This window comes from Vigna angularis, chromosome 4, assembly GCF_016808095.1.
Source record: "Vigna angularis cultivar LongXiaoDou No.4 chromosome 4, ASM1680809v1, whole genome shotgun sequence".
In the NCBI taxonomy this organism is placed as follows: Eukaryota; Viridiplantae; Streptophyta; class Magnoliopsida; order Fabales; family Fabaceae; genus Vigna; species Vigna angularis.
Window position 1 is genome coordinate 244768 of NC_068973.1, and position 25690 is coordinate 270457.

Below are 25690 nucleotides of genomic sequence, written 5' to 3' on the forward strand. Positions count from 1 at the left end.
AAGTCAAAGAAAGAACAGATTACGTGTAGCCACATAGATACGCAATGCCCTAATACTAAAAGCCACCCCAAATTAATTGAAACGATACACGTGCTTGTCACAAAATTGTTTCATGTAAAATACATGATCTTGAATATAAGCCAAGATTTGTAAAGAATACAAAAAGAGATATAGATATACATGGATTACTATAAGTATAGCTGGATCAGCTCATCACTGACAACAGATGGGGTAAGAACACCTAAATCTGTGAAAAGCAGAGTCAGGTATTGAGGAGGGGTGTAGTCCCGCGCGGACCTTTCAACCTCAACCTTGGATGGAATAGGTACACCGAAATCAATAGGGCGTAAAGCAGGGGCTAAATCCTTTTGGTCAAGAGGGTAGAGACGAGCAAACTGCAGAAAAGCATAACAAGACATTAACTACACACAAATTCAAAGTAAACTTTCTAAAAAATGAGCGCAAGCTAACATAAAGTCCAACTTAGCAAATTGCAAATATACCTTGTAGCTTTCAGCAGCGACATAAACTGGTTTATTCATCCCGTGTGCAACCAATGCAATTTGGTAGGTTCCCATCATGTTGATTATGCCCCCACTTTCCACAACTCCATCTGCACCTACAAAAACCATGTCCACCTCATCCATAGTATATGCCACAGCAGAATCTATTAGTAGTTTCACAGGAACATCAAGCTTGGCCAGCTCATTGGACAACCGCAATCCTGTTCGATCTGGTCTTCCCTCTACAAATTAATAGACACGAGGTTGAAGTTCAGATCACAGTGAAGATGCCAAATATATACACTCCACAAGTTTTAAAATGGGTTTCATAAATGGAAATTATGTGAACAAAATTGAAACTGTTCCAGAATAAATCTACTTGTAGCTGAAAGTGACCTAAACATTCGAATTATGTGTTTTGCCTTTTCGTTACCTAATGGCTAATGACCCGACAATCCTCCTCTATTTATCCTACCAAAGCTAACCAACCCAGTCCGAGTTACTGGAGCTGGAGTATATTGCTTCATGCTTAGGATCTTAAATGTTAGTTCCATAAATTCCAGGTATTAGGGCCACGTTACACTCCCTCAGATATTGAACCACAGTTTCCTAAGTACTGGATTGTTGCCCCACTTATCATTACAGATTCCTCTTTCTGAAAACATCTGACCCATAGGTTAAGGTTACGCTCCTTGAGATATCATTCGACAGTTTCCTAAGTACTGGGACGGGCACAGGGACTTAGTGGGTTGTTGACCCACTTATACTTAGAGCCTCTCTCCGAAAACATCTGACCCATATGTTAGACACTGATAAGGGTTGTGTAGGATTTGAGCAAACCCATTACCCAACCCATCAAACACAACCCACTCTTGAGCATGTTGGATTCGGTTGGATCAATTACATCAACATTTTGAAATAAATTCTGTTTTCCTGTTAAAAGTTGTAATTTTCAAGTATCAACCTAATTAAAAAATAACACAATCTTTACAAAAATTAATCCAAGACTTCAAATAAGGCAATGAGTCAAGTCATACCAAGTTTGTCCAAACTAACTTAAAACATGAAAAGAAAAACATAACACAATTTGTTTATAATATACTAAAACACTGAGCCAACCATTATAAGAGTGAGTTAGTTCGAGTTGGATCAGATTTGATCCAATTACAAATGAAACCCAACCCAATCTAATTGGGTTGGATTGGGTAAAGTTGGGTCATCGGTTAACCCGATCCAGTGAACACCCCAAGATAATGACCAAGTTAAGTCAAATATGATCCCTTAATCAATTGTTACCATGATCGAATCCCAGTCTAATCAGGAGGGTACAGAAACCAAACTTCACAGGCAATAACAATAACCAAGCCTTATCTCACAATGTGAACATGTTTCTCCGTATCAATCAATCAACAACAACAGACTAGCAAAAACCAAATTATCAGTAAAACAATCAGAGAAAAGATTGGCTTCTTCCATTGTTTTAAAAAGAATACAGAAATGAATTGAGAATAACAATTTTAACAATCGCGATTAATACAAGATGTGACTGAAAAGATGCCTACAATTATATTGAGAAAAGAAAGCCTAAATCCATGAAATTAAAGTTAAAGAAAAATACAAAGTTGCTCATTTGTTATTTAAACTTTGGAACTAAACATGAATATGAGCCCTCTGTTACAACTCTGAAATAATGCGCCCCTAAAGTAATACATAAATAAAATCAAAGTAAGAGAGCAAAAAAGAAAAAACCTGTGCAGAAGACCCGAAATAATTTCTTGTTTTGTGCTGCCAGTTTGAGGACTTCCAACACAACTCTGGAAAAACCATGAACCAAAATTGTGCAACCATCAAATATGAAATCCTGACTCAACATCGCGATAACTTTGCGGGCCTGCAGAATAAAAAATGAATTTAGGCACAAATGTGAGAAAAATAAGGGAAATTAAAGTGCAGTGCATAGAGGGTGGAAATGAATGAGAAAGTTGCCTTGTGGGAGATTTCGCCGAACTTCTCCGCACGCTCAATCAAGCGAGATTTAGCGGAATTGAAGTCTTCGTATTCTAAAGCAGAAGTCCGAGTGACATATCGCATAAAGAGATCACAGCCCGCTGTTAAAGAGATAGAAGTGGCATCCCACGACTGTAACGGAACAAAGAGTGTTGAGATCAATGAACCAGAAGATAATGAAGTTAGTGGCTTGAGAGTACCTTCAGAGTATCGGAGGCCTTCTTCAGCTCCATTTCCAGCTGCATCATGGTGGTAGCCCGGCTGGTCCTTATGACGGCGGCCAAGGCGCGAATGGCGGCGACGGCCTCCGCCAAATGGGGCTGTATCCGCCAGTTATTAAACTCCTTGATGACGCTGAATGGCTTGTCAGGATCGGGCCTGAGTTGAGGTAGAGGATCAGGGTCCGGCCCAATGGCGGCCTGAGCCTGGGCCAGCCAGTCGCTGGTGACAACGCCATGATGTGCTGCTCTGGTCTCATAGTAGGCAGAGGTCTTAGGGTTAGTGTTGGGATTAGGATTAGGATTAGGGTTAGGGTTTGATATCGATGATTCGGTAGGAGCGACGGTGTCTCCCTTGAGAGCAGCCTCGTTCTGCTGCCTGTCCATGATGAATGACGCTGATCTCCACCACATCTTTGATCCTCCCTTCCCACTTCAACACAAGCAAATTCGATTCGATTCGATTCAGATAAGAATAGATACCATGTGTTGTGTTGTGGGTTAAGCAAAACTTAAGATTAGGGTTCCGCAATCCCCAAATTCAAAACTAAGCCAACTCAACATTTCCCCTCTCACTCTGCCATTTTCTAATCAGATAAATAAGAATGACTCAACTTTTGCATTTAAAAAAAAAATTCAAAAATATTCACTATATATTAAAAGAGAATGATACTTTACCAATATTTTTCTTATAATATTTTAACATCATCTATATATGTCATTTTATTATTGGTTCATATTGATATTATGATTATTATTATTGATTTTGAAGTAATTTTGGACTAGTCACATAATAACACATAAATGATGTTAAAATGTTGTTTAAGTATCATTATCCATATTAAAATAATTTTTCAAATTTTATATAAACTTACATATGCTAGGAAATGTATTTTTTAATTTAAATGAAAAAAAAGTAAATAACTAACATTTGTTAATCAATAAAATGTTAAATAATTTTTTATTATGTTTAAGTCTGAATATATATTTGCAAAAATAAATTTAATATGCCGAGTTTCGTTCTCCATATTATACACAAAAATTTAATTAACTAAATACATATGCAAAAATGAACTTGGTTGGTTTATTTTGCGAAAAAATAAACCTAAGATTAAAAAAGAAAATTAATGTAACACACCTTATGAGCAAAAAGCCTACATGTTTTATTCTTTTTAAAATTAAAAAAATTATCAAATATTATGAGCAAAGAGTTATAAAAATAAAAAATGATTTCTTTGAAATATATTTTAATTTGTTTTTCATTTACTTGATGTGTGATATGTTATTGAACCATTTTAGTTAAATTAATGATATTAAAGCTTAATTTTGTATTAAAGTCATTTAGACTCTATCTTAGTCAAAATTTAGGTTTATTGTATTATCTCTTATTGAACACCCTTTAATTCTCATGTCAGATATCTTTAATATTATGGGTATTTGATAAGAATTTAGTAAATTGTTTAAGAATATAAATGGTACAATATTAAATTTCTCTTGTAAGGATCTAGTAAATTGATTAAGAATAAAAATTGTATAAATTAGATAAATTCTTCATAATTTGTTTTTTATTTGAAGAATTTATTCCTCTAAATTATAACCTACCTTAAACATTATGGTAAAGGACAAAACATATATATGTAACCAAAATTTGTTTTAGAGTACGTTTAGTTGTCTATTTTTTGTTAGTTAGTTTTGAGAAGTTTTCATGCATCGATGGATGTGACTTTGTCACACTAATATGAATTTTATGGAAGGATGTTATTCATGGATATGTAAAGATATAAAATCTTGATATTTTGATATCTTAATTTTTATTTTGATGTTTTAAAAGGTATAGAAAAATATTGAGTTATGTTGTGAATCATTTGAGGTTGAAATAGTAATGAAAGTTGTTAATAAAATTGGTTGGTTTGAGTTTGAATTCCAGTTAAATTTGAGCTTGAAGGTCTTTGAAATATATTAATTTATGAGTTGAACGAGACTATTGATTTTTTTAGCAAATTAAAGTCATGATGATCTTTTGAGTTACATGCAAATTGTTATATTGATTTTATGTAAAAGTTTAAAAATAAGTTGATCATACCACTTGATTTTCTAATATTTTATCTCGAGCGGTAGATTTTTGCTAAAATGGCATATTTTTGTCAAACAAAAATATAATATAAAATTAGTTTCTCTTGGTTCCATTTTTTTCCAAGTGAAAATGGAGTAAAAAATTATCTTTTTTTTTCTTACAAGAATTTTTCGCTTAAGCAAAATAGATTTACAACTAAACTCTTGTTTCGATCACATTTTCACTCAAACAATAATACTTTTTACTCAAAAGAACCAATTTTCACTCAAGCTAAATATTTAATTTTGTTTTGTTGTTTGTTTGTTTATTGCTTTAATTAATTTTAAATGTGATTATTTATATTTATGTGATAAGTTTCACATTAAGAATTGTAAACCATTATTTTCATGGAGAGAATATTGTGTTGAGATATTTAGGTTATGTATTGAATTAAGGACTGAAGAAGGAAATATCATGACTCTACTAATATAGGAATCACAATGAATAAAATACTATGTGTGAAAGTCAAATGAAGTTCTTACTGTCTAGTATATGATTTGTAGAAAATATAGTGTGATAAATAAAAATATATAAGTTTAAATCAAGTTTCTTTCAAAATTTGAGTCAATTATTTGTGATTTTAGATGTTAATATTATTATAACATAAGAAGTAATGAACGAGTTATTAGTTAGATACTCAATTATATATTAACTAAGTGAGTAAAATGAAATTATATCCATTAAAGTATCGATGAGATGTGAAAATAAGATGTGTACGCTTTAATATATACACATGCATTTAAAAAAAAACTTTAGCTTATTCAAATTTTGGGTAATTGTTTTTTCAATCAATTTTGACTGTGTTACACAAGAATAAACATGCTACAAGATTACGGTCTCCATAGGAATGACTAAAGAATAGAAAAAATATTTTGTAGTTGTTTGGTTTCCTATTATTAAATATGCGTTTGTATATATATACTTTGATCTCTTATAAGAGAGAAATTTATTTTAAAAATGTTTAAAGGGTAATGTAGGTATTTATGTAATCTTATTTAACTTATCTTGATTATTAACAGTGTAACTCTTAATGGAATGTTCCATGTATTAGAGATCTAATATCATATAATATATATATGATTTGTTATTTTCACTTTTTATTTATTTACTTTTGATGTTTAAATGTAAAAAGCAACGAAAAAAAAATATAAACATGAATAAAATCTACACACCATCGAAAGTGTAAAGTTAGACTTTGTAAATAAAATTCACGTGAAAAAATTAAGATTGTAAATTATTATCATTAGAAAAATTGTTTTATATTAAGACATTTTTTAGTCTGATTAGTTTAAATAGGCTATCAGGCCGGATTTTAAATAAGTAAGTGGGTGAAATTTTAAATACTTGAACAAAATTAAACGAGTTAAAATAATTTTTATGAATAAAACTTAATAAACCTAGTCATAAATGCAAACAAAAAATCCCGAACTCCAATTAAGAATCCACCGTTTTGGTAGTTCTTCCATGCAAGCAAATGATTCAAACTCTCCTCATCATCGACCAACATCTATCTTGACTTTCATCGAAGATAAGTGAACACGGGGAGCAAAGTGAAAGTGTGTTTTATTTAATTAGTAGCTAGCAGAGCATCAAACATGGCTTCTTCTGTTTTTCACAAATTGTCTTTATCATCAGACAGCGAAGTTGTTCTTTTATAATACAAGGACACAGACAAAATATGAACTAATAATCTAAGCGAAAAGGAGGTGCAATTAAGCAAAGGTGGCATTCCCATTATGAAGCCTTAAAAGTTACGAGTGGCAAGAGGAACAAAACCCTCTGCACATGTTGCTAACATCCTTTTCCTTTGTCAAGTTCATGCCTTTTTCATACATACACAGTCTATATATAGATATACATATATATATATGCTGCTAAGATCTCCGAGTCTGAAAAGATGAGATCGAATAAGGTAATGAATTAGCACAGTGAGTTAAAACCATTACAGTTAAAGTCCTTTCTGACACGTCCTTCTTCAACAGCGCCATCGTTGGAGTTCTTCTCTCCTTTCACTATCTGAAGCCAACTCTGTCGAAGAAGAAGATTGGTGATTTGAGCCTCTCTCTCTCTGGTGAAGCCATGGATATGAGTATTAGAAGTAGGAAAAACTGGAGCAAGAAAAGGTGTGATTTTTAATTATTGGGTATACCTTGGATGATTGTTGGTGAGGTCTGGAATTCTTTGAAAACAGGGCCCTTCATCATACCCTTCGCAAATGATTTCCCCTCGCTCATCTTGGTAACACACTATGCCCTCAGAACGATCTTCGTAAACCTGTTTAGCCAATTAAATACACATTAATTAGCACAACATCTGTTTCCTTCTGCTAAGACAAGGGGAAACATCAAACCCAAAAAACATCAAACCTTGTTCTTCATGGATGCTGCGATCCTCACTACCGATGATGATGATGATGATGATGCCCTTTTGAGTGGGACATAGCTTGGTTTGGAGATGAACTTTTTGTTTGGGCAGTTGAGAAATGATCCATATCTGTGAATTGGGATTTGAATTGAGGAAACAGAGGTAGCAGCCATGAATGTGATTGTCCGGGAAGAAGAATAAAAGTGGTGAGGGATAGGCCCTGCCTATATAGTAAGGCAATGATCTCATCCTTTAATTAATTAGTTTTTGATTAATGGTAAAGCATTGGTTATGATATTATTATAAAATGCTATAAGTTGAATTATTGAAGGCCTGTGTCTTATCATGATAAAATGTTGTAATATAAATAGTAATGTAGGGCCAAAGTGGCTTATGCCTTACCTTCGTTGCCGGTGAACTCCAAGTCACAGTTCAGGTTTCATCATGCTTATCGTTTTGTTGGTTGGTCCATTCACCATTTCACTATGAAATCAATCAATCTCTTGTTCTTCACTTCACACAATAATATACATAATCTCTTATATCAACACATCACTGTAAGACCACATGGCCTTTCAAGTAAGTTATCATGCTTTTAATGAAGAAATTTTCAAAACTTTAAGCTACGATCTTCAACCATGATTTCACTAAGTATAATTACAGAGGACCAACGTCACGTCACATCAAACGACTTCACTGATTCATTTTCTAACTTCGTTGTGTTTAAAGCTGTGATCTTGCTTTTATTATATTCACCGGGGTTATTCATCTTAGTTGTTTACTGTTATTTTAGTTTTCTTTTGTCTGTATTCTCTTATTTTCTAGTATATTTTTTTGTAGTTGATCGTAACTTCATTGTTATTTCCTTGATGACTTGTTTGTAACAGGGTCTTGTCAAAATTAATGTTCAAAACAAAATAGAGAATTATGTAAATTTGAAGAAAAAATAAAAGTTCTTTTTTAAACTAATTAAAACAACCAAATTGAAAGAGAATTTTTTGTGGAAACATAAATTGTGTTGGTTTCTGAACTTCACAACAATCTGGATGCAAGAGTCCAAATTCTCTATTAATTTATTTTTTAATTTTTTTACCAAAATTTCAAAATATACTAATATTGATATATTAAAATAAATTAATATATTTTAAATAATTTATTTTGAAAATAAAGTATCATTCCTTTAAATAGTTTTTATCTATTCATAGTTACAACATGTGTCACCTTAACCTACTGTAATACTCTAACGACAATTTTTCATATAAAACTCTAAATCACGTTGTTATTATTCTTTTAATTCTTGATAAGACCCAACACTTTGTTTTTATCAAACAAAGTAACCAATGCCATTCAATCCCTGTATACGAATATATTAAAAATTTCTTCCATGGAGTAAAAGTATCTTGCGTTAACATTCACACCATAAAAATAATGTAAGTGGGTGTTAAAACATAAAAAATCAGATTATAGCCAATAATACTTAATAACATCAAATAGACATTGAATGAAATACCTCAACTGAATAGAATCATTCTGTCAGGTTATATCACTTTCATATTTATATTTCACTTTTTTTCTTTGAGTATGAAACAGGTCATAATAATGCTTGTAAGGGTAATTTTGTTGGTGGGTTGAATTTGATGTAGCATTAGGGAAAGTAAACCGTGCAAGCTGAGTGAGGTAACAGTGCATGACAGAGGCCAATTCTGATGTTGTTTGTTGGTAAAAGGATTTGGTATGCAGGTCCCGAAGCTCCCTCTTCTTTTGATGAAGCAGTGGGTGAGCAGCAGTAGCACTATTTCATCATCTTCAACACCCTTCCGATCCATCCAGTCAACTCAACAGTGCCTTTTCCTTATTCAGTTCAGCGTGCTGCTCCTGTTCTGTTACTCTATCTGACTATCCACTTACTTTCTCATGTCCCACTGTTTTATTTATGGCAAAACCAAAGCTCAGACAACACACAATATATAGGCTTAGGCACTAGTGCCACTAGACTAGTAGCCACACTCCCATTTTCTCCACTCAGTTACCCCAATAAGCTCAGCTTAATACAGACCCCACTCTTATCTTATGCCTCAGACCAACTAAAAATATTTATATACAACATGGTATGAATTTGTATGGTAATGGTACAAGCAGCACCACACACAACTCCACTTAATCTGCAAGCTCAAACTGAGTTTGTTAACTCCTTTCCAATGCCAAACAACGGTAACTCGGATAGCAGAGAGGTTTCAGCCAACAGAGATGGAAGCAGCTCTATCACACACAGGAGACTAGAGGCTCCCTCTACCCCTAGCAGACCCATTTTCAGCTTCAACAGTGTTGGCAAATTTTCAAGAAAGAGCTTCCCTTCCAAATGGGACGATGCAGAGAAATGGCTCATCAGCTCCCACCACTCCCCACCTCACACTATAAAGCTCTCTGAGCCTTCTAACATAAAGGTGCACCCTGACTCTGGCAACTTTCAAGGCTGTGTGTCTTTGGACCACCATGACACAGCCCATGCTTCTAATGGGATCTCTTGTTCCACGCACACTGTGCTAAAAGGTGCTATAAGCATCCTTACTTCTCAACTTTCCCCTTGCTTTTATGCTCATCATTATCATCCTGTCTCTCTTCTCCTTTCTCTTTACAACTCTCAAACTTCTGCTTATCCGCATTCTACAATAATAATCTTGTATAAAACTTGTTTTAGAATGACTTTAATTTGAAATTACATTCATGTTTTTTCTTAATGCTACCAATGCTGATAGGATTTGTCGACATTTCCTTTCAAATGTTATTTTCTCTATCAATTTTTGAATTTTGAAATGATCCAAATATAGGTTAAAAGACTCTATTTTTTTTGGGTCTTTAATAGATCTTAGACTAGTTGGGTTTTGTGGCTGCAAATCAATTTACTAAGCTAGGAGCTATTACTGTAAAGAATGATTGTAACTGCAGTCTACACTTGCAACTTCCAAAGAAGCTGATACTCTCACTACAAACATATTGATAAAAAATCTCATCCTTTTGCAATTAAATGATATGATTGAGTTAAAGTTTATAAATTAAATAACTCCTTGACAAACAGTGAAATTTCGTTTGCAATGCAGGTGAGTTCACAGACAGCACTGTGCCCATTTTCCCTAATTTGCAATATTCAGAGCCAACTGGAGAAGGGTTTTTGTTTGGAGAACCAGCTGGGGAGGCAGTGGAAGTGGTTCGTAAGGATGCTGGGACGGAGATGACGCCTCTTGGAAGTTGCACAGCTTCAAGATGCCACACCCCATTCAAGAGTTCATCTCCTGCTCGCCATAACACTCCTGCAAGTAAGTCGGGACCATTGTCCTCCGCAAACCACAATAACAAAACCTGCACCATTGACCTGATTCGGCTGGAGGAGTGTCATTTTGCCAAATTGCAAGTAGGAACACCGTATAATTCGGTAACATCACACTGGAGCTCAAGAGAAGAGGAGGAAAAGGAAATGTCAAAGAGCTTGAGACATAATGCTAGCCAGAAAGCTGATTCAGACTGCAGGGTTGCTACGTGGGAACAAGAGGAAAAGACCAAGTTTTGTCTCAGGTAAATAAACGTTGTAGTAGTCAGCTATTGTAATTTCATCTGATGTTGTATATTGTATGCCTGTTGAGAAGGACTAAATTTTAGTATGTGCGGCAGGTATCAGAGAGAAGAAGCCAAAATTCAAGCTTGGTTAGACCTCCATAGTGCTAAAGCAGAAGCACAATCAAGGAAGCTTGAGGTACTTAATTGCTGATATTTTCTGATGAATTATGATTAGTTATAGTGGTCTGCATTCAACAACAATGCGTGTGGAAACCATCAGTAATAGTTTTCCAAACAAAGTTATTCTGCAACTCTTCACCGGGTACAATTGACCAAATCATTTAAGCTCAAGTTTCTTATTCTCCTAAAATAAAATAGTTTCAGGCTTTCAGCACAAGTCATGGCTGCAATTTATCAAATCAGGAAATTCTTTGTACTTAACGTTGTTTTGATTAATTTAACATGAAAAACTGATTTTTCCTGCATTGGCCTATCGGCTACTCCATTTTCTTGTTCATGTTTTTTCATCTGAAATAATAGTAAGTAGTAAGCTTATAGGCATGTACAAAACATCCTTCCTAATTTTTTTTTTGTTTTTGGCATGCAGCAAGATGTTGACCATTTATATGTCCATAATAATAACCCAAAATGATTCATTTGATAAAATACTGTACATACTAGTTGGCATCTGCTGGTTAGAACTTTTTATTACATTCCAAAGTGTTTTGCCATGCGTACAGTTTGCCTTCCTCCTCGATTCAGCCCCCGTTTAAGGACTTCATTCTCTATTGTTTTGTTGACCACTCCACACTTCCTTAATGCAATGAATATCCGTATTCGTGCTTCCCTCTTTGGTAAAGTGAACTATAATCCCATAAGTCATCCTGTTCCTAATATAATATTAGGGAGAAAATGCGATTTTTGTTTAGAAATTCGTGAGGAACTTGGAGCTTATGAGTTGATTTGGCGAGTTATAGTCGTAGCTGCTGCCCTTGATATATTCTCTTCATTGCTGTTCAACTTGAATATAAAACGGATATGAATATTATATTACTTTTTAGAACATGTCGATGATTTGTTTGGACAGACTAAAGGCTACAGTGTGATTGACTTGTAGTATATCTTGCGAGGAATGTGGGAGGGGGAAACAGAATAATATATGGCTTCTTTTTATCCGCTTCAAAACAGCACACTCTTTCTCAAGGTCGGCCACTTTTGGTTCTCTTCATTATTGTGTAACGATTTATGGGAGTGAGTTTGAGTCACCAAAAGTGACGGTTGTAAAAGTAGCACTATTCAACTCATTTATAAAGGCTAAATAGTTCTCAGGTTTCTTGTTCAATTAATTCAGTATTAAAAGTGTAGGGTGGTGTGTTATACTTTAACGTGTATGAAATATAATGTACACATTACCTAGCAATTTCTTAAATTCAAACAAGGTTAAGAAGCAACGAAACTAAGGAATGTTGTTGAAACAATTGTTTAGGTAAAAATTCAAAAGATGAGATCATCCTTGGAAGAGAAGTTGATGAAGAAGATCGCAGTGGTTCACAGAAAAGCTGAGGAGTGGAAAGCAGCAGCCAGACAGCAGCACCTGGAGCAAATCAAGAAGACCGTTGAACAAGCACAAAAGATTAAGAACCAGTGTAACCCTCAAGTCTTAGGCCACAATTCATGTGGTTGCTTCCCCTGCAATAACAATCATCACTAAACATAATATAACATTGATCCCTTGTCCTTGCATGGAGTTTACTCCTGAAAATATTTGTTTCCCTATCGTTTTACTAAATATTTTCCTCGTCTTCAATGGCTACTCGGAATAGTGTTGCATTTAATGATAAATAGAAAGGAGACTCGGGTACTAATTCAAAATCCAACGCACAATTACTACAAATTAATACAAGCATAGGAGAGGGAAGCTTGAGTTGATTGAGAACGCACTCCCTCATTATTTTCATCTGTCTGACCTGTCCTCAATTGAAACAACTATATTTAGGAGGTGACAATGGAACAAGAAAGAGTGAATAGAAGGTAAAAGAGGACAGAAAGTGAAGGGGACAGAGATGAAAAACTAGAGGCCAAGAGAGAATGGGAAGCCAGTAGAGGGCAACCAGCTTGAACCTGCAATGAAATTGGCAGGAGTGAAGCGCTGAGCCTCAGCAGCACTGGTGATGACCTTAAACCCTTTCCAAGTGACCCTCTTTGAGGTTGCAGCACCAGGCCCAGTGTTCTGATACTCCCCGTAGAACAACGTGTTCAAAGCAAAGTTCCCAGTCCACTCGTGCCACCCAGCAGGGTCAATGACGTCACTTATGGTTGACTGCATGATGACAGTACGAGAGTACTCCTTCCATGGCCTCCCGAGAAACGTGGGGAAGCTGCTCTTGACAGATTCCAAGTCTTTGGTTGCACCAATCCTGCTTTTCTGAATGACAATGCCGGTGTTTTGGTTGGGGTCAACGCGGCCCTGAGCGGTGACCATGTTCTTCTGCCCACGATTAGGACGCCTAGCGTGGATGTCGGAGTTCTGGATGACAGCCGCAGAGTTACCGAAGATGAAGTCGACTGTGCCTGCTACGTAGCAACTGATAAAGAATTGGCGGTTGCTGTGGACGTAAAGGGTGTCTTGGTATGCAAGAAAGTCGCACCTGTAGAATGCTGAGAGGTCAGCACCAACTCTGAGGGCAACCGCTTGGTGCTTTGAGGGACCAGCTGTGTTTTGAAAGGTGATGTCTCTTGCCAAGAATCTTTCACCCACCACGGCTGCACTTGCAAACCAAAACCACTTGTTAAATATCTCTGTTCATTTATAGTGCAAGTATTTTAAGTTGAATTTTAAAATTCAATCAAAAGAAGGTACGTTTTTCTTCAAAAAATAATGGTTAAATTCAGGTCATCATGTAATTGTTTTTGTAAAATTGAATCAAGTGAAGAGACTAGTCACAATGTCTACTTTTCTCAAACGGCTGTTTTCAAAATTATGGTTGTCATTGTTGGAGGTATAGTCAACGATTGTAAAACTTTAAAGTCACACCTAAATTAGCTGAGTAATAATGATGCAGTGCAAGACAGAGAAGACCGACTCCATCTTTCTCACTTTCAAGATCTATGCTTTATTGGTGGGACAGCCTGTTTATTTCTGTCGTGGTACGTTGGAAACTGTATCATCTTCTGACAAACTTATCCACAATATCTTTCAATTTTTTTTCTTTTAATTTTCCTTTCTCCATTAATCACACTCATTTCCTTTAAATGACATAAATACGAACGTGATATAGCTACTGTTTACAAAGAGAACGAAAGAGACACCTTTAGCTTTTGAATAGAAAGTATCGTTACAATAATCATTAGTTTAGCAATGTTCAAAACAAAGTTAAGCAGTCGTTGGGGGACCAAGCACAATATGATTGAAAGGACATTGGGATATGTTAGTATCCGAGAAAAAAAAATAGAGCGATTTGGATAATAATAATAATAGTGTCTGAAGGTAAGCACTGAAGCAGAGTTGAAGCATGTAGCTTTTGTCTTTGACATCTTAATGTGGATGAATTTAGCATGTTAGAGAAGCGGGAACTAAAAGAAAGAAGAGTAATTAAGGAACTGACCAACTGTGGCAGAATTGAAGGTGGTGCTGCCGTCTACCACGTTTCTACTAGCTGTGATGATGGTGTTGGTCCTGCCATCCCCAAGGAACATTATGTTAGTCTTCTTCTTCGGCACATCCACGTTCTCTCTGTACACACCTGCTTTGATCCTGATCACGTATCTCTTGCTACCACTCTCAGGAGCCGCAGCCACCGCTGCCGACACCGTCCTGAAGTTCCCGCTGCCGTCCGCGGCCACTACCACGTTAGGACTGACCGTACCCGACTGCAGAAGGCGGCGGTCGGCGGCGGAAATCCAGTGGGGCCACACGATTTCATGGGGGTCCTCCATGGTTTTCCTGTGCTCGTTTTTGTCGTCGTTGTGCATGGCCATGGCCATGTCGGTGTCAGTGAGGTTCTTTGTCATGGCCAATGCGTTGCTGCACAAGTGCTCGGCGTGCACCTGGCCTGCCTGGAAATGCTTCCTCAGTCTTTTATCGGCCTGGTCGTGAGAGAACCCGTCGAGGCAAGTCTCATGGTTGGTTATGGCCGAACTGATGAGAGTTTTGAGATCCTCGGCGTGGTGCGAGAGAGGCTTCTTGGAGGGGTAGTCTTTGAATTCATCTATGGCCTTGTGGAGCTCGTCCAAGGTCTCGTCAATGGTTTCCAAGCAATCGTGGAGGGCCGTTTTCTGCCTCTTGGTCAGGCTCTTTACGTTCAAGAGCTTCTTCACGGTAAAGTAATTCCGCTCAACGATTCCAGCGGTTATGTTCAGCGACTGCTCTATCACGTTCTTGTGGCTGGAAACTTTGTCGGCCAAGCCGGGTTCAGAGGCTATGCTTGAGAAGCACAACTCCGGGTACAAGGTGCTGCTGCATGCGCTTTTGATGATGGCGTGCGACGAACTGGAGAAGGAGGCATTGTCGCCGGAGTTCTTGCGAGAGCTGACTCCGGCGACGACGGCGAGGGCGACAAGAAGAGTGGCAGCGAGAGCCAACAAGATTTTGGTCTTGGTCTTGGTGAGGGCATCCGAAATAGCGGGAAGAGCTGTTTTTATTCGGTTGGTCATGGATCCCAGTTTCCAACTTACTATGAGGAAAGGAAAGTAACGAAACAGATAATAATTGTTGTGTTTTGTTTTGGAGAGGCGGAGAAATTATAGGATAGGGAGTTTGTGTGGCCTCTTGGAGAAGCTTGCACATGACAGAACAGTATAGAAGTTAATGCTAGGTGGTCCTAATTTGCTTTGGCGTGACCTGTGGGGTTCTCAAAATAAATTTCTACTGCATAAATTCAAGTTCTTGAGCCTCTTTTGTCTTCATCCCCCCAATAATTCGCAAATTTGAAAAACGTGTTTTCTCAGCCAAAGTGGTAACATGCAGTATTAACTATCATGACAGTTAGCAAATGTGTTACTTATGCTTAGTTTCTAAAAACTGTATTACATTCAAGTTTCATTCATCAAAACAAATCAAATTTAAGGTTTGTGTTTGATGTCCATCTTTTGCTCTGTTTAGATGAGCCAAGTCAGAGGCAAACTTGTGACTTAGTGTTATGTAAAGGACAAAAGGGCAAAAGTTTGAGTTAGAGGAACCAAAAGGCTAGCATTCAACTTATTAAATGTTTTGCTGCTTCTGTTATTTAACTATGATTAACAAGAACTATATATGTGCAAGGCCTTTCTGTCATACTTCTAATCTAAAACCATCATATACTGTTTTTTCTGTGCTGGAGGCTTCAACATATCATGAACCTGAATACGTGTTGGTGTAAGAATGTGATGGTAGTATAAGAATATCAGTATTTTTGTTTTTTGAAATATAATTTTTGTGAACTTTAATCCCTACAGAATTTGTTCCTAGATTATAAATTGTGTGAAATCTGCAAGAAATTTTTGTTAAATATATCTCGTGAAAACAAACAACAATCTTTTACTTCAAATTTAATTTTCGAAGGTAAGTTTTCCTGCAAAATTTAAACCCGCACGTAATTTCATTAGTTGATATATTATATCTGAGTATATATTATTTTATTCTTGAATAATGATAAATACTATTAAATAATATATTATAAAAAACTAAAATTATAATGTATTATTTTTACTGATAAATATCTTAACTTCAAATTGTATTAGAGCTGTTTTCTTCTGTGTATAACTGAACATGATAAACTTTTTAAATGCAATTAATTTAATGAGATCATTGTAATTAATTGAAAAAACAATCTTTTAAATAACACCTTTTTAATTTTCATGGGAAAAATTGTGAGCAGATTTGAAAATACACAGTAAATCGTTAAATCCAAACAAACATAAATATATTAAAATATTACCTGTGAGTTTTTATCCACAACAAAATACACAGAAAATAAATTCCCAGATATTGCATTTTTTTCATAGGAAAATCCGCAAAAAGGTGGGTTACCAAATATTAACACTATGATCACCACATAAAAAATTTACTTACTTCTAGACTAATTCAGAAGAAAAAAAACTAGATTACACAATTTAAAAATTATCTCTTGTTTTAGAAAAAAAAATGAATAATCTAAAAGATAAATTAAATTTCGAAAGTGGAAGAGGTCAAGAAAAAAATAATTTTTAGATTATTTAATTTATAAGTCATTTTTAATTTATAAGTCACTTTTTATTTTTAGATTGTATAATTAAAAAGCCTTTTTTACTTTCAGATTTTACAGTTAAAAAATATTTTAAAAATGACTTCCGAATAATATAATCTAAAAATAAATTATTTTTAGTTTCCATAATTCAAAAATCATTTTCTTACTTTTAAATTGAACTGTCTAGAAAAAATAGAACAGAAATTGGTCATACATGAATTTAATAATTTTTTAAATTAGTGTTATTTAGCATTGTTTTAAAAAAGTACACACAAGCTCACCCACTTGTAAAATAATAACAACAAAAAAATAATTATACCGAAAACTTTTAAAAGTAAAAGATCAAATTGAATATAAAATAAATTAAAATATTTAATTGAGATAAAACTAATAATTAAGTTTGTTTTTTAAGCATAAATTAATTTTAAACTCGTGCGTTGTTGTTGTTTATTAAAATAAATTTAGAGGTTAAAAACATAAATAATAAATATTTTTAAAATTATAACTAAGTTTTAAATAGAATCAATACAGAAAGTCAATATATTTATGAAAATATAAACAACAAACATTATAAAAATACAAAGAATAAAATATTTGTAAAAACAAAATAGATTCTCTAAAAATATAAAAATATTTAGAAATAAATATTTTAAACATTTGAAATGAATTATTAAGTACAATGTTTTAAATAATATTATTTTAAGAAATAAGAGTAAAATATATATTTCTAAAAAGATAGATTTAAAAATGAAAAAAATTAGTACAAAAAATAGTTAATACTTTTTATATAATTTATTTTTTCTAATATTTATTCCTAGACTTTTATAATAAATGTATAAATGACATACAATGTCTTTTGCTGTATTGATCTAATTAGTATATAAACTGACTTGTCTAATGTGTATTGTTAAATTTGTCTTATGTTTTTCTTTATATTCATCTAATTAATTATTAATAGTCTCGTCTAATATGTATTGTAATATCATCTAATCAATGAATGAACATACTTATTTAATATGTATTAATAAACTTGTTTAATTTGTGTTTGGAAATGTTTGTCTAATGTATATTGCAAGAGTTGTCCAATCAATATATGAATGACTTGTCTAATCGGTACTAGACTTGTTTAATATGTATGACTAGACTCGTCTAATTAACACATAGGAGGCTTGTCTATTTTTTTTTGCTTTACTCATGTAATCAATGTATTCCTAAAGTTGTTTAATAATTTTTGTTATATTTGTCTAATCAATGCGTAAAATGACTTGTCTACTATTTTTTGTTATACTTGTCTTACTATATGGACAATTTCGTTTAATATGTATTGTTAGACTCACGTAATTTTTTTGTTATATTCTTTTAATCAATATACGAAAAGACTCGTCTGATATGTGTATTGTTAGACTCATCTAACCAATAAATTGATGGATTTGTCTAACATGTAATACTAGACTTGTTCAATCAATATACAGACACATTCATATAATGTGTATTGTTAGACTTGTGTAATCAATGTGTGCACAAAACTTGTGTAATGTGTATTGCAAGACTTGTATAACCAATGAGCGAACAAACTTATATAAAATATATTAATAGACTCGTCTAATTTGTATATAAACAAACTTATTTATGTATACCGTTATACTTGTCTAATTAGTATATATATATATATATATATATATATATATATATATATATATATATATATATATATATATATATATACTCGTATAATATTTGTTCTTAGACTCGTTTAGTTAATATATAAATATAGTTATTTAATTAATGTATGTGCAAACTTGTTTAAAATGTAATGTATTACAAGAATCGTTTAATAATTAAAAAAAAAACTCATATATAATAAATATTAATAGACTCGTATTAAATAATTATTAAAAAATAGTCTAAATATGAATAATGAGTAGAAACATAAATTACCTTTTTATAGACAAGTAATAAAAAAAATCAAATGATGATACTAAAAACTTATAATTTTTTTTGTCCATATTCTACATGTATTTTTTTTCACCATAAAATAAAATTAAATGTTATTTTATTTCATCAAATAAATATTCTATTCGATAAAATTTATTTCAAATAATAACAAAACATTTAAAATATAATTTATATTATAAAACAATTAACACTTTAAATAATTTATGAATAAAAACATATATGACGTCTTTGAAAACATGTGGAAGCCAAAAGAATAAATACGGATAAAAAAAGTAATTTTTCTAATATTTTTTTCTTATATTATATTATAATAGATAGATAATAATGTGATATTGACGATATCTTAAGTAGTTTTTGGTTCTTAGGATATTTATATCCTGAAATTGTCTCAATTTACCCAAAGAAAAAAAGGTTACTAACTTTCAAATGCAAATAACCACACCATAAACCGTTTTAAACATTTTTTCTCTTTAATATTTTACTGGAAATTATTTTTTACAAAGATTATGTTGTTTAAGTCTCAAATATTATATAAAATCTTTTAAATTTAATCACCTTTATCACTTCCAAACATTTTAGTAATTTGATACCTAGATATTTTCGTAAACTATGATTATTTGAATGAGAAAATTTTAAAATTAAAACTAACAACATTTTGTCTGTGGTTTAATTTAAGAAGTAAAATAAAAGGCTTCGTAAAAAGGGGCGAAAAAGGTTTGGCGTCGAAGAGACGACAGTAGTACTAGGTTTGGGTAAAGGGTTTAAACGGTGCGTTTCAAATTGTGTGAGTGATGCTTCTTCGTACTTGATTTCATACTCTCCGTCGCGCGCCACCGAGAGAAGAAGAAGCGGAAGCAGCAGCAGCGCCGTGCGCCCAACCACAACCACAACCACAACCTCAACCTCAACCTCAACCTCAACGTAATGCTCTCTCTCTGTCTCCCTCTCTCCCTCTGTAGTTTACAATAATGGTTATTTGATTCAATTTTAACACTAACAGTTACAGTGACAGGGTGCTTATGGTATCTGTTGGTTCAAAAGCATTGGTGTCAAGGAGCTCAATGGGCGACCACGATCATGAATCCCTCAAGCAAGCCAAAAGTAAGAGGAGAAAGCATAAGAAAGGGGGAGCCGCTCATGAATCTGATTCCAATCCCAAACACTCAAACACAAACTCCAACACCTTCACTTCCCCGCCTCAAGGATCCCGTGTTAGGTACCCAATAACTATTCTTCTCAGTTCTTTCTCATCCCTTCAACTAATTCAATTTTTTTTTTCAATTTACGTTATGTTTTGTAGGAAGCAACTTGACCCTGAAACTACCCAATACTTCTCAGAAATTGCTAATCTTTTTGAAACCGAGGGGGTAGAATTGGAGGAACGTTCACTTATATGTGCTAATGCGCTCCAAGAAACCAAGGGGAAAGAATTCGAAATAGCAACCGATTATATTGTCAGCCACACTTTGGAGACCATTCTCCAGGGTTGTGATGTTGACCACCTTTGTGATTTCCTTCACTCTTCTGCTAACGACTTCCCCTATATTGCAATGGATAGATCCGGTTCTCATGTTGCTGAGACCGCCATCAAGTCTTTAGCCGTTCATCTCGAAGACGATGAGGCTCGCCCTCTGGTTGAGGAGGCTTTAACCATCATATGCAAGGTGGAATGCATTTCATACTAGTTGAATTCTGTAAATCAATGTTTATATTGCTTGCCACTAACTGGTCCTCAACTTTATTTCTGCTTTAATGTTTTCAAACTATGCATGTAAGCATGAGTTTTACCAGCAAAGGTAGTTGATGTTGGCAAAAAAATTAATCTAGTCAGGCAGTGTCTAGATATAGTCAGAGAAATAAAATGTTAATTGTGGGAAGGGAAGAGGAAGACATGGCCAGGAAGGATGTTCTTCTGCTTTAAATGTGATTTCTCATACGTATACATGTCATTTGGCAGGTGATTGCAGCAAATTCTGTTGATGTAATGTGTAACTGCTATGGTTCTCATGTGCTTCGGACTCTTCTCTGCCTTTGTAGAGGAGTACCATTAGATAAGTCTGGATACTATTTATCAAAATCGACTACCCTATTAGCTGAGCGGTTGAATTCAAAGGAGTTTTCAAAGAAAGACGATGCAACAAATTTTCAGCCTGGATTTCCAAATTTACTGAAAGTACTTGTCTCCGATATGTTAAAGCATGCTAAGAAATGTATTAAGACACTACAAGTTGACCAATTCAGTAGTTTGGTTTTCCAGGTATCATTTCCATCTCCCTCTCTTTCCTATATAGTCTGCATTAAATGAATACTTGTATTCCTTCATGCTTGGCCTTTAGTATTTACTATTAGATTATGGGCCATCTATTGTTATTCAATGAGGTTCTCTATAAAGTCAAATTTAATTTTCTTGCTTTGGTTGATGCCGAGGGCATGTGTAGGTTTTTTATATTGTCTTAGCCTCTAGAGTCTTGTAATTTCATTCCATAGTGAGTTGATATTACGATGGAGGTTTTGCGAGATATAGCCTTCGTCTCAGCAATTTCTTAGGATCCGCTTTCTTTAGAACTTTATCATACTCTACAGAGATTATTAAATTCATTCTTAACTTTATTAGATTACCTCTTGGGTATAAACATTTTCTGTGATGCCATTATGTGCTTATGGTTAATTGTACTTTTTGCTTCTATATTTTATTCCTCTCATCTCAATGGGGTTTCTTTAATTAATGGCAGACAATGCTGAGGGTCTTGGCAGGCGATGATGAAGAGATGTTACATGTGATTCCTTTCCTTCTTGGCTGCAAGGATAAGAATAATGCAGAGGGCAATTTTATAGACGCTAAAGTAGTAGCAGATCTCAAGAATTTATTAAAAGAATCTAAATTTAGCCATCTAATGGAGGTGAGTATCATATAGATGAAAGAAAACTATATAATTAGCTACAGTAGTGCATTAGCTTTTGAAAAATACGAACAGAAGTTCAACAGAAACTACATTAGCTAGTTCTTTTAAAGATGTTTATAAAAAAGTCTCATTTTCCTTTCGTACTTTCCATAGTAAATGTGAATTTTAGTATATAAGCAAACAAAGATTATATACCTACCATCAGGGTAACCTTTCCACAGGTACAATCTCAACAACTTTAATCAGTCCCTAAATAATTTATCTCTTTACTGACAGTGAACATTGGGCATGTTATGCATGTGAGTTGTTTTGTGATAGTTTAAACAGCCTCATAGGACATATTTTCATGTGGCATTGTATACTTAACCATTTTATGCCTGTGCATTTTTTTATGAAGGCAGCAACTTTTTTTTATGGAGACATTGTGAATTTTTTTTTCCACAGATTCTGGGGCAATAAAACTTTGTAAATCTTTTTCAGGTCGTTTTGGAAGTATCTCCTGAGGCCTTGTTCAATGAATTATTCACTAAAGTATTCAGGAATTACTTGTTTGAGTTATCTTCTCACCAACATGGAAACTTTGTTGTCCAAGCATTAATTTCTTATGCAAGGAATCAAGATCTGGTATTGTGCCCACTTGCCTTTCTGCTTTACAATACTGAACATTTTCTACATTTTTAAGGGTGACCAATTAATTTTATCTTCTTTAAGATTGGTTGCAGAATTTTGCATGTATGGCCTTTGTCTCATGCATTTTCTTTTATTTGTGTTATAATTTTCTCTTTGCAAATTTTTTCCCGTGTTTGTTGTGACTTTTTATTGTTTGGTAGATGGAGTTGATTTGGGAAGAACTTGGGCCAAATTTGGAGGATCTTTTCAAAATGGGAAGGTCAGGAGTTGTTGCTTCACTTGTTGCTGCCAGTGAAAGGCTTCATGTTAACGAACACAAGGTTTGCACTTTGGTTGCATTGTCTACAATATGCAGATCTGTATGTTCTTGTGTATTCGAGATTCTTAATTTATTGCTTCTAAAACCTAACTTCATGTCTACAATGATTTCTTCAAAATTGAAAAGTAAATGGGGTTACTTGCATTTCAGAAGTTATTTTTATCTTGTTTTTGTTTTTTGTCCTTGCGAAAACTTTAATGACCTATTTTTTAACTTTGGGGCAGTGCTGTGAAGTCCTTGCTGAAGTGGTATGCCCAGTGGATGATTCTCCGAAAGGGATTGTTCCACGACTCATGTTTCTTGACAGTTGTTTCACATATGACGATAAGTCCAACTGGAGCTGGCAAAGTGGTGCTAGAATGAATGTCATGGGTTCTCTGATCTTACAGACAGTATTCCGGTTTAGAAGTGTAAGTGATTTACTTGAAAATTGATGTCTTAGCTACTTTCTTTCTGGTTTTGTTAGCCAAAGCTATGAGAGGAAGCATTTTGTTGAAATCCTTTAAAATTAAGAACAGATCTGCCATTTGTTGTTCCTACAGAAATATTTTCATCCCTTATCATAAATAATGAAAATCATGATGAATTTAAGTGTTGTTGTGCCTTCTTTGATTCTAAGATATTAAAGATCTCCTTGTTTAGAGTCATTTTGTTTTTTTCTGCTGTATTTTTTGAGATAGTGATGAGCAGTCTGACATATGATAGTATGGTGAACTTTTTATAGTATTGTTGATGATCGAATGAGAAGAAAGAAAACAGGGAGGGCTAGATGAGAGAAAACATGAATACTGATGCATTTTTCTGTTGTTTGGTTGGAGAGGAAACATAAAAGGAGAGGAAAGTTGACCTCTACAGTCAAAAGTTCAAACTTTTCTTTCCTTCTATTTTCTAAATTCAAATTTTAGTTTTCTTCTCACTTTCTTTCCTTTGTACCAAACAGAGAATTACTGTTGGAGTTCATGGAAGCACTATGCCATAAATTGTTCATTGTTAATCATTGTTATTTTATTTGAGCCTGCTAGTTTTATATGGTGTTTACATTAAATAGGTTATTGATATGCTCAATTCCATTATCCCACCTTATATTTTCATAGGAATATATACAACCTTATATCAGAAGTATAACTTCCATGGAGGCAACTCATGTTCTTGAAGCAGTGGGAGATTCAAGAGGATCACATGTTATTGAGGCTTTTCTAAGTTCAGGAGCTTCTGGGAAACTGAAGCGCAGATTGATAACCAAGTATATCTTTCAGCTATTCATCTACCATTTATTTTCTCTAGGAATTTCTTATTTCTGCTGCAGGGCTTAATGACATAAACAAGATTTTTAGATTATGTTTTCTATTTCTTTGTTAAACTCCAATTTTTTTTCACATAATTAATGGGATCTCTGTTCAAGCTAATGAGATGAGAGAAATTATTTTGCGGGAGTATATTTTATTTTATTAATAGTTAGAGATTTACCTTTTGTGGTTTAGGATGATTTATATAATACTTTCTTTTGACTAACACTAAATGGATTGAAATATCTATTGAGATAATTTTAAATTGAGGTTGTTTTAAATTCCAAAATTGTAACTTAGTGACTCTAGTTCCCAAAGCCTAAGTTTTGGAGGGGGTATGTATTTTCCCCAGTCCAATTTACCTTTAATTTTTTTTTTACGTACTTCATGTTGAAATTATTAATAATCTGTGTTTAATGGATTTGAAAATTGCTACTTTATTGTCTTTATATTTTCCCTTTTTTGTCTTTCATAACTTATAACTTATTTTGTAGACTGCAAGGACATTTTGGGGAGGTCGCACTCAACTCATCTGGTGCTTTTACCATTGATAAGTGCTTCACGGTCAGTAATCTGTCCCTAAGAGAGACTATAGTGTCTGAGGTGTTAGCTGTGCGAAGTGATCTTTCCAAGACAAAGCAGGGCTCGTATCTATTAAGGAAACTAGATATTGACGGGTATGTTGGTGGCTATTTAGTTAATTATAGAATTTTCAGATTATTACTTTCAATTGAGAGCGTATTTTTTAACTTCTCGATTTTATAAGTTTATTGAAGGTTAACCTTCACGATTGATACCTGCTTTATTACAACAGATTTGCTGCGAATCCTGATCATTGGAGGTCAAAACAAGCATCCAAAGAATCTACTTACAAAGATTTTTGCTCTATGTTTGGTTCGAATGATACAAAGTTGATGAAAAACGATTCCTTTCTTAGAGATACCTCGAATAACAAATCTAATCCAAACACTGTAAAGGAAATGAGGAAAGAAATTGACCAATCTCTAGGTTCTGGTGCACCTTTTTTGAGCTTCCAAAATAAAAACCCAAAAAAAGAAAAACTCAAAAGTAAGAGAAATGCTTACATCAGTGGAGATGATGATGAGTCTAATAGGAAAAAGAGGTCTAAAAAGGAAAAGGTTGAAAGTGGGTTTGATACTGCTGCTACTGCAGCAAGCGGGAAGATATTGAAGAAACGACGAAGAGATGGCGATCTTTCCGAGGCTTCTCTAAAGAAAGTGAAGGCATCGAATGCGTAGAGTTAAAGACAATTTTTTCCTCTCAAAGACGAAGTTATTTTAAAGAGAATGATGGTGTTAAGCAGGTCAGCAGGGTCCCCAAGATTTAATGCTTGAAGATTTGTATGATTTTTTCTTTGCTAGTAATTTTGTATCATTTTACTATTTCACATAGAATGTCACTGGAAAATTGAATTAACAAAGGTAGTTACTGCAAAATAATTTTTTTTTCCTCCAATGATTTGCTTGACGCCCCTCACCCAATATACCGATATTTGCTGGACTTTATATGTTTGCGGTACAAACCTGGACATCATTCCTCGTTTCTAGAATACGAAAATTTTAGATATTGGGTGTATCAGAACTCAACAACCTTGGTTAGCAAAACTGTAAAATTC

At 34.0% G+C, this 25690-nt stretch overlaps 5 protein-coding genes across 7 annotated transcripts; 2 read left to right on the forward strand and 3 right to left on the reverse strand.

The window, feature by feature from the left end:
• Positions 1–50: 50 nt before the first annotated feature.
• On the reverse strand, positions 51–3314 carry LOC108322222 (uncharacterized). The gene is made up of 5 exons (XM_017554243.2): positions 2711–3314; positions 2490–2642; positions 2253–2394; positions 504–745; positions 51–395 (listed from the first exon to the last, which is right to left on the reverse strand). The coding sequence occupies exons 1-5, from the start codon at positions 3140–3142 to the stop codon at positions 189–191; spliced, it is 1176 nt and encodes a 391-aa protein (XP_017409732.1). The 5' UTR covers positions 3143–3314; the 3' UTR covers positions 51–188.
• Positions 3315–6553: 3239 nt separating this feature from the next.
• LOC108322281 (uncharacterized) lies at positions 6554–7414 on the reverse strand. Its single transcript, XM_017554306.2, has 3 exons — positions 7208–7414; positions 6991–7115; positions 6554–6909 (listed from the first exon to the last, which is right to left on the reverse strand). The coding sequence occupies exons 1-3, from the start codon at positions 7376–7378 to the stop codon at positions 6762–6764; spliced, it is 444 nt and encodes a 147-aa protein (XP_017409795.1). The 5' UTR covers positions 7379–7414; the 3' UTR covers positions 6554–6761.
• Positions 7415–8825: 1411 nt separating this feature from the next.
• Positions 8826–12478, forward strand: LOC108322338 (uncharacterized). 2 transcript variants are annotated; one of them, XM_052876347.1, is made up of 5 exons: positions 8826–9755; positions 10304–10775; positions 10872–10953; positions 11875–11961; positions 12244–12356. In XM_052876347.1, exons 1-4 carry the CDS (start codon positions 9326–9328, stop codon positions 11911–11913), a joined length of 1023 nt encoding a protein of 340 aa, XP_052732307.1. In that variant the 5' UTR covers positions 8826–9325; the 3' UTR covers positions 11914–11961; positions 12244–12356. The 2 variants fall into 2 exon arrangements, with proteins under 2 accessions (XP_052732307.1, XP_017409892.1); XM_017554403.2 differs by lacking the exon at positions 11875–11961 and having other exon boundaries at positions 8844–9755; positions 12244–12478.
• Positions 12479–12616: 138 nt separating this feature from the next.
• On the reverse strand, positions 12617–15519 carry LOC108322337 (pectinesterase). Its single transcript, XM_017554402.2, has 2 exons — positions 14363–15519; positions 12617–13520 (listed from the first exon to the last, which is right to left on the reverse strand). Exons 1-2 carry the CDS (start codon positions 15408–15410, stop codon positions 12829–12831), a joined length of 1740 nt encoding a protein of 579 aa, XP_017409891.1. The 5' UTR covers positions 15411–15519; the 3' UTR covers positions 12617–12828.
• Positions 15520–19607: 4088 nt separating this feature from the next.
• LOC108322327 (pumilio homolog 23) lies at positions 19608–25530 on the forward strand. 2 transcript variants are annotated; one of them, XM_017554386.2, is made up of 11 exons: positions 19608–19837; positions 19923–20132; positions 20217–20580; positions 20874–21173; positions 21649–21816; positions 22300–22443; positions 22650–22769; positions 22993–23178; positions 23863–24011; positions 24549–24731; positions 24869–25530. In XM_017554386.2, the coding sequence occupies exons 2-11, from the start codon at positions 19936–19938 to the stop codon at positions 25311–25313; spliced, it is 2256 nt and encodes a 751-aa protein (XP_017409875.1). In that variant the 5' UTR covers positions 19608–19837; positions 19923–19935; the 3' UTR covers positions 25314–25530. The 2 variants fall into 2 exon arrangements, with proteins under 2 accessions (XP_017409875.1, XP_017409874.1); XM_017554385.2 differs by having other exon boundaries at positions 19622–19837; positions 19929–20132.
• The last annotated feature ends 160 nt before the right edge of the window (positions 25531–25690 follow it).

Coding starts and splice junctions, on each gene's coding strand:
- LOC108322222 (XM_017554243.2), bottom strand. CDS start 3,142: ATGTGGTGGAGATCAGCGTCATTCATCATGGACAGGCAGCAGAACGAG. Junction 2,395..2,489: donor TCGGCGAAATCTCCCACAAG/GCAACTTTCTCA, acceptor TTTATTCTGCAG/GCCCGCAAAGTTATCGCGAT. Junction 396..503: donor TCGCTGCTGAAAGCTACAAG/GTATATTTGCAA, acceptor GCTTTTCTGCAG/TTTGCTCGTCTCTACCCTCT.
- LOC108322281 (XM_017554306.2), bottom strand. CDS start 7,378: ATGGCTGCTACCTCTGTTTCCTCAATTCAAATCCCAATTCACAGATAT. Junction 7,116..7,207: donor CAGCATCCATGAAGAACAAG/GTTTGATGTTTT, acceptor TTGGCTAAACAG/GTTTACGAAGATCGTTCTGA. Junction 6,910..6,990: donor CTCACCAACAATCATCCAAG/GTATACCCAATA, acceptor TGGCTTCACCAG/AGAGAGAGAGGCTCAAATCA.
- LOC108322338 (XM_017554403.2), top strand. CDS start 9,326: ATGGTAATGGTACAAGCAGCACCACACACAACTCCACTTAATCTGCAA. Junction 10,776..10,871: donor AAGACCAAGTTTTGTCTCAG/GTAAATAAACGT, acceptor TATGTGCGGCAG/GTATCAGAGAGAAGAAGCCA. Junction 10,954..12,243: donor CACAATCAAGGAAGCTTGAG/GTACTTAATTGC, acceptor ACAATTGTTTAG/GTAAAAATTCAAAAGATGAG.
- LOC108322337 (XM_017554402.2), bottom strand. CDS start 15,410: ATGACCAACCGAATAAAAACAGCTCTTCCCGCTATTTCGGATGCCCTC. Junction 13,521..14,362: donor CTTCAATTCTGCCACAGTTG/GTCAGTTCCTTA, acceptor TTGCAAGTGCAG/CCGTGGTGGGTGAAAGATTC.
- LOC108322327 (XM_017554386.2), top strand. CDS start 19,936: ATGGTATCTGTTGGTTCAAAAGCATTGGTGTCAAGGAGCTCAATGGGC. Junction 21,174..21,648: donor TCAGTAGTTTGGTTTTCCAG/GTATCATTTCCA, acceptor AATTAATGGCAG/ACAATGCTGAGGGTCTTGGC. Junction 24,012..24,548: donor AAGCGCAGATTGATAACCAA/GTATATCTTTCA, acceptor CTTATTTTGTAG/ACTGCAAGGACATTTTGGGG.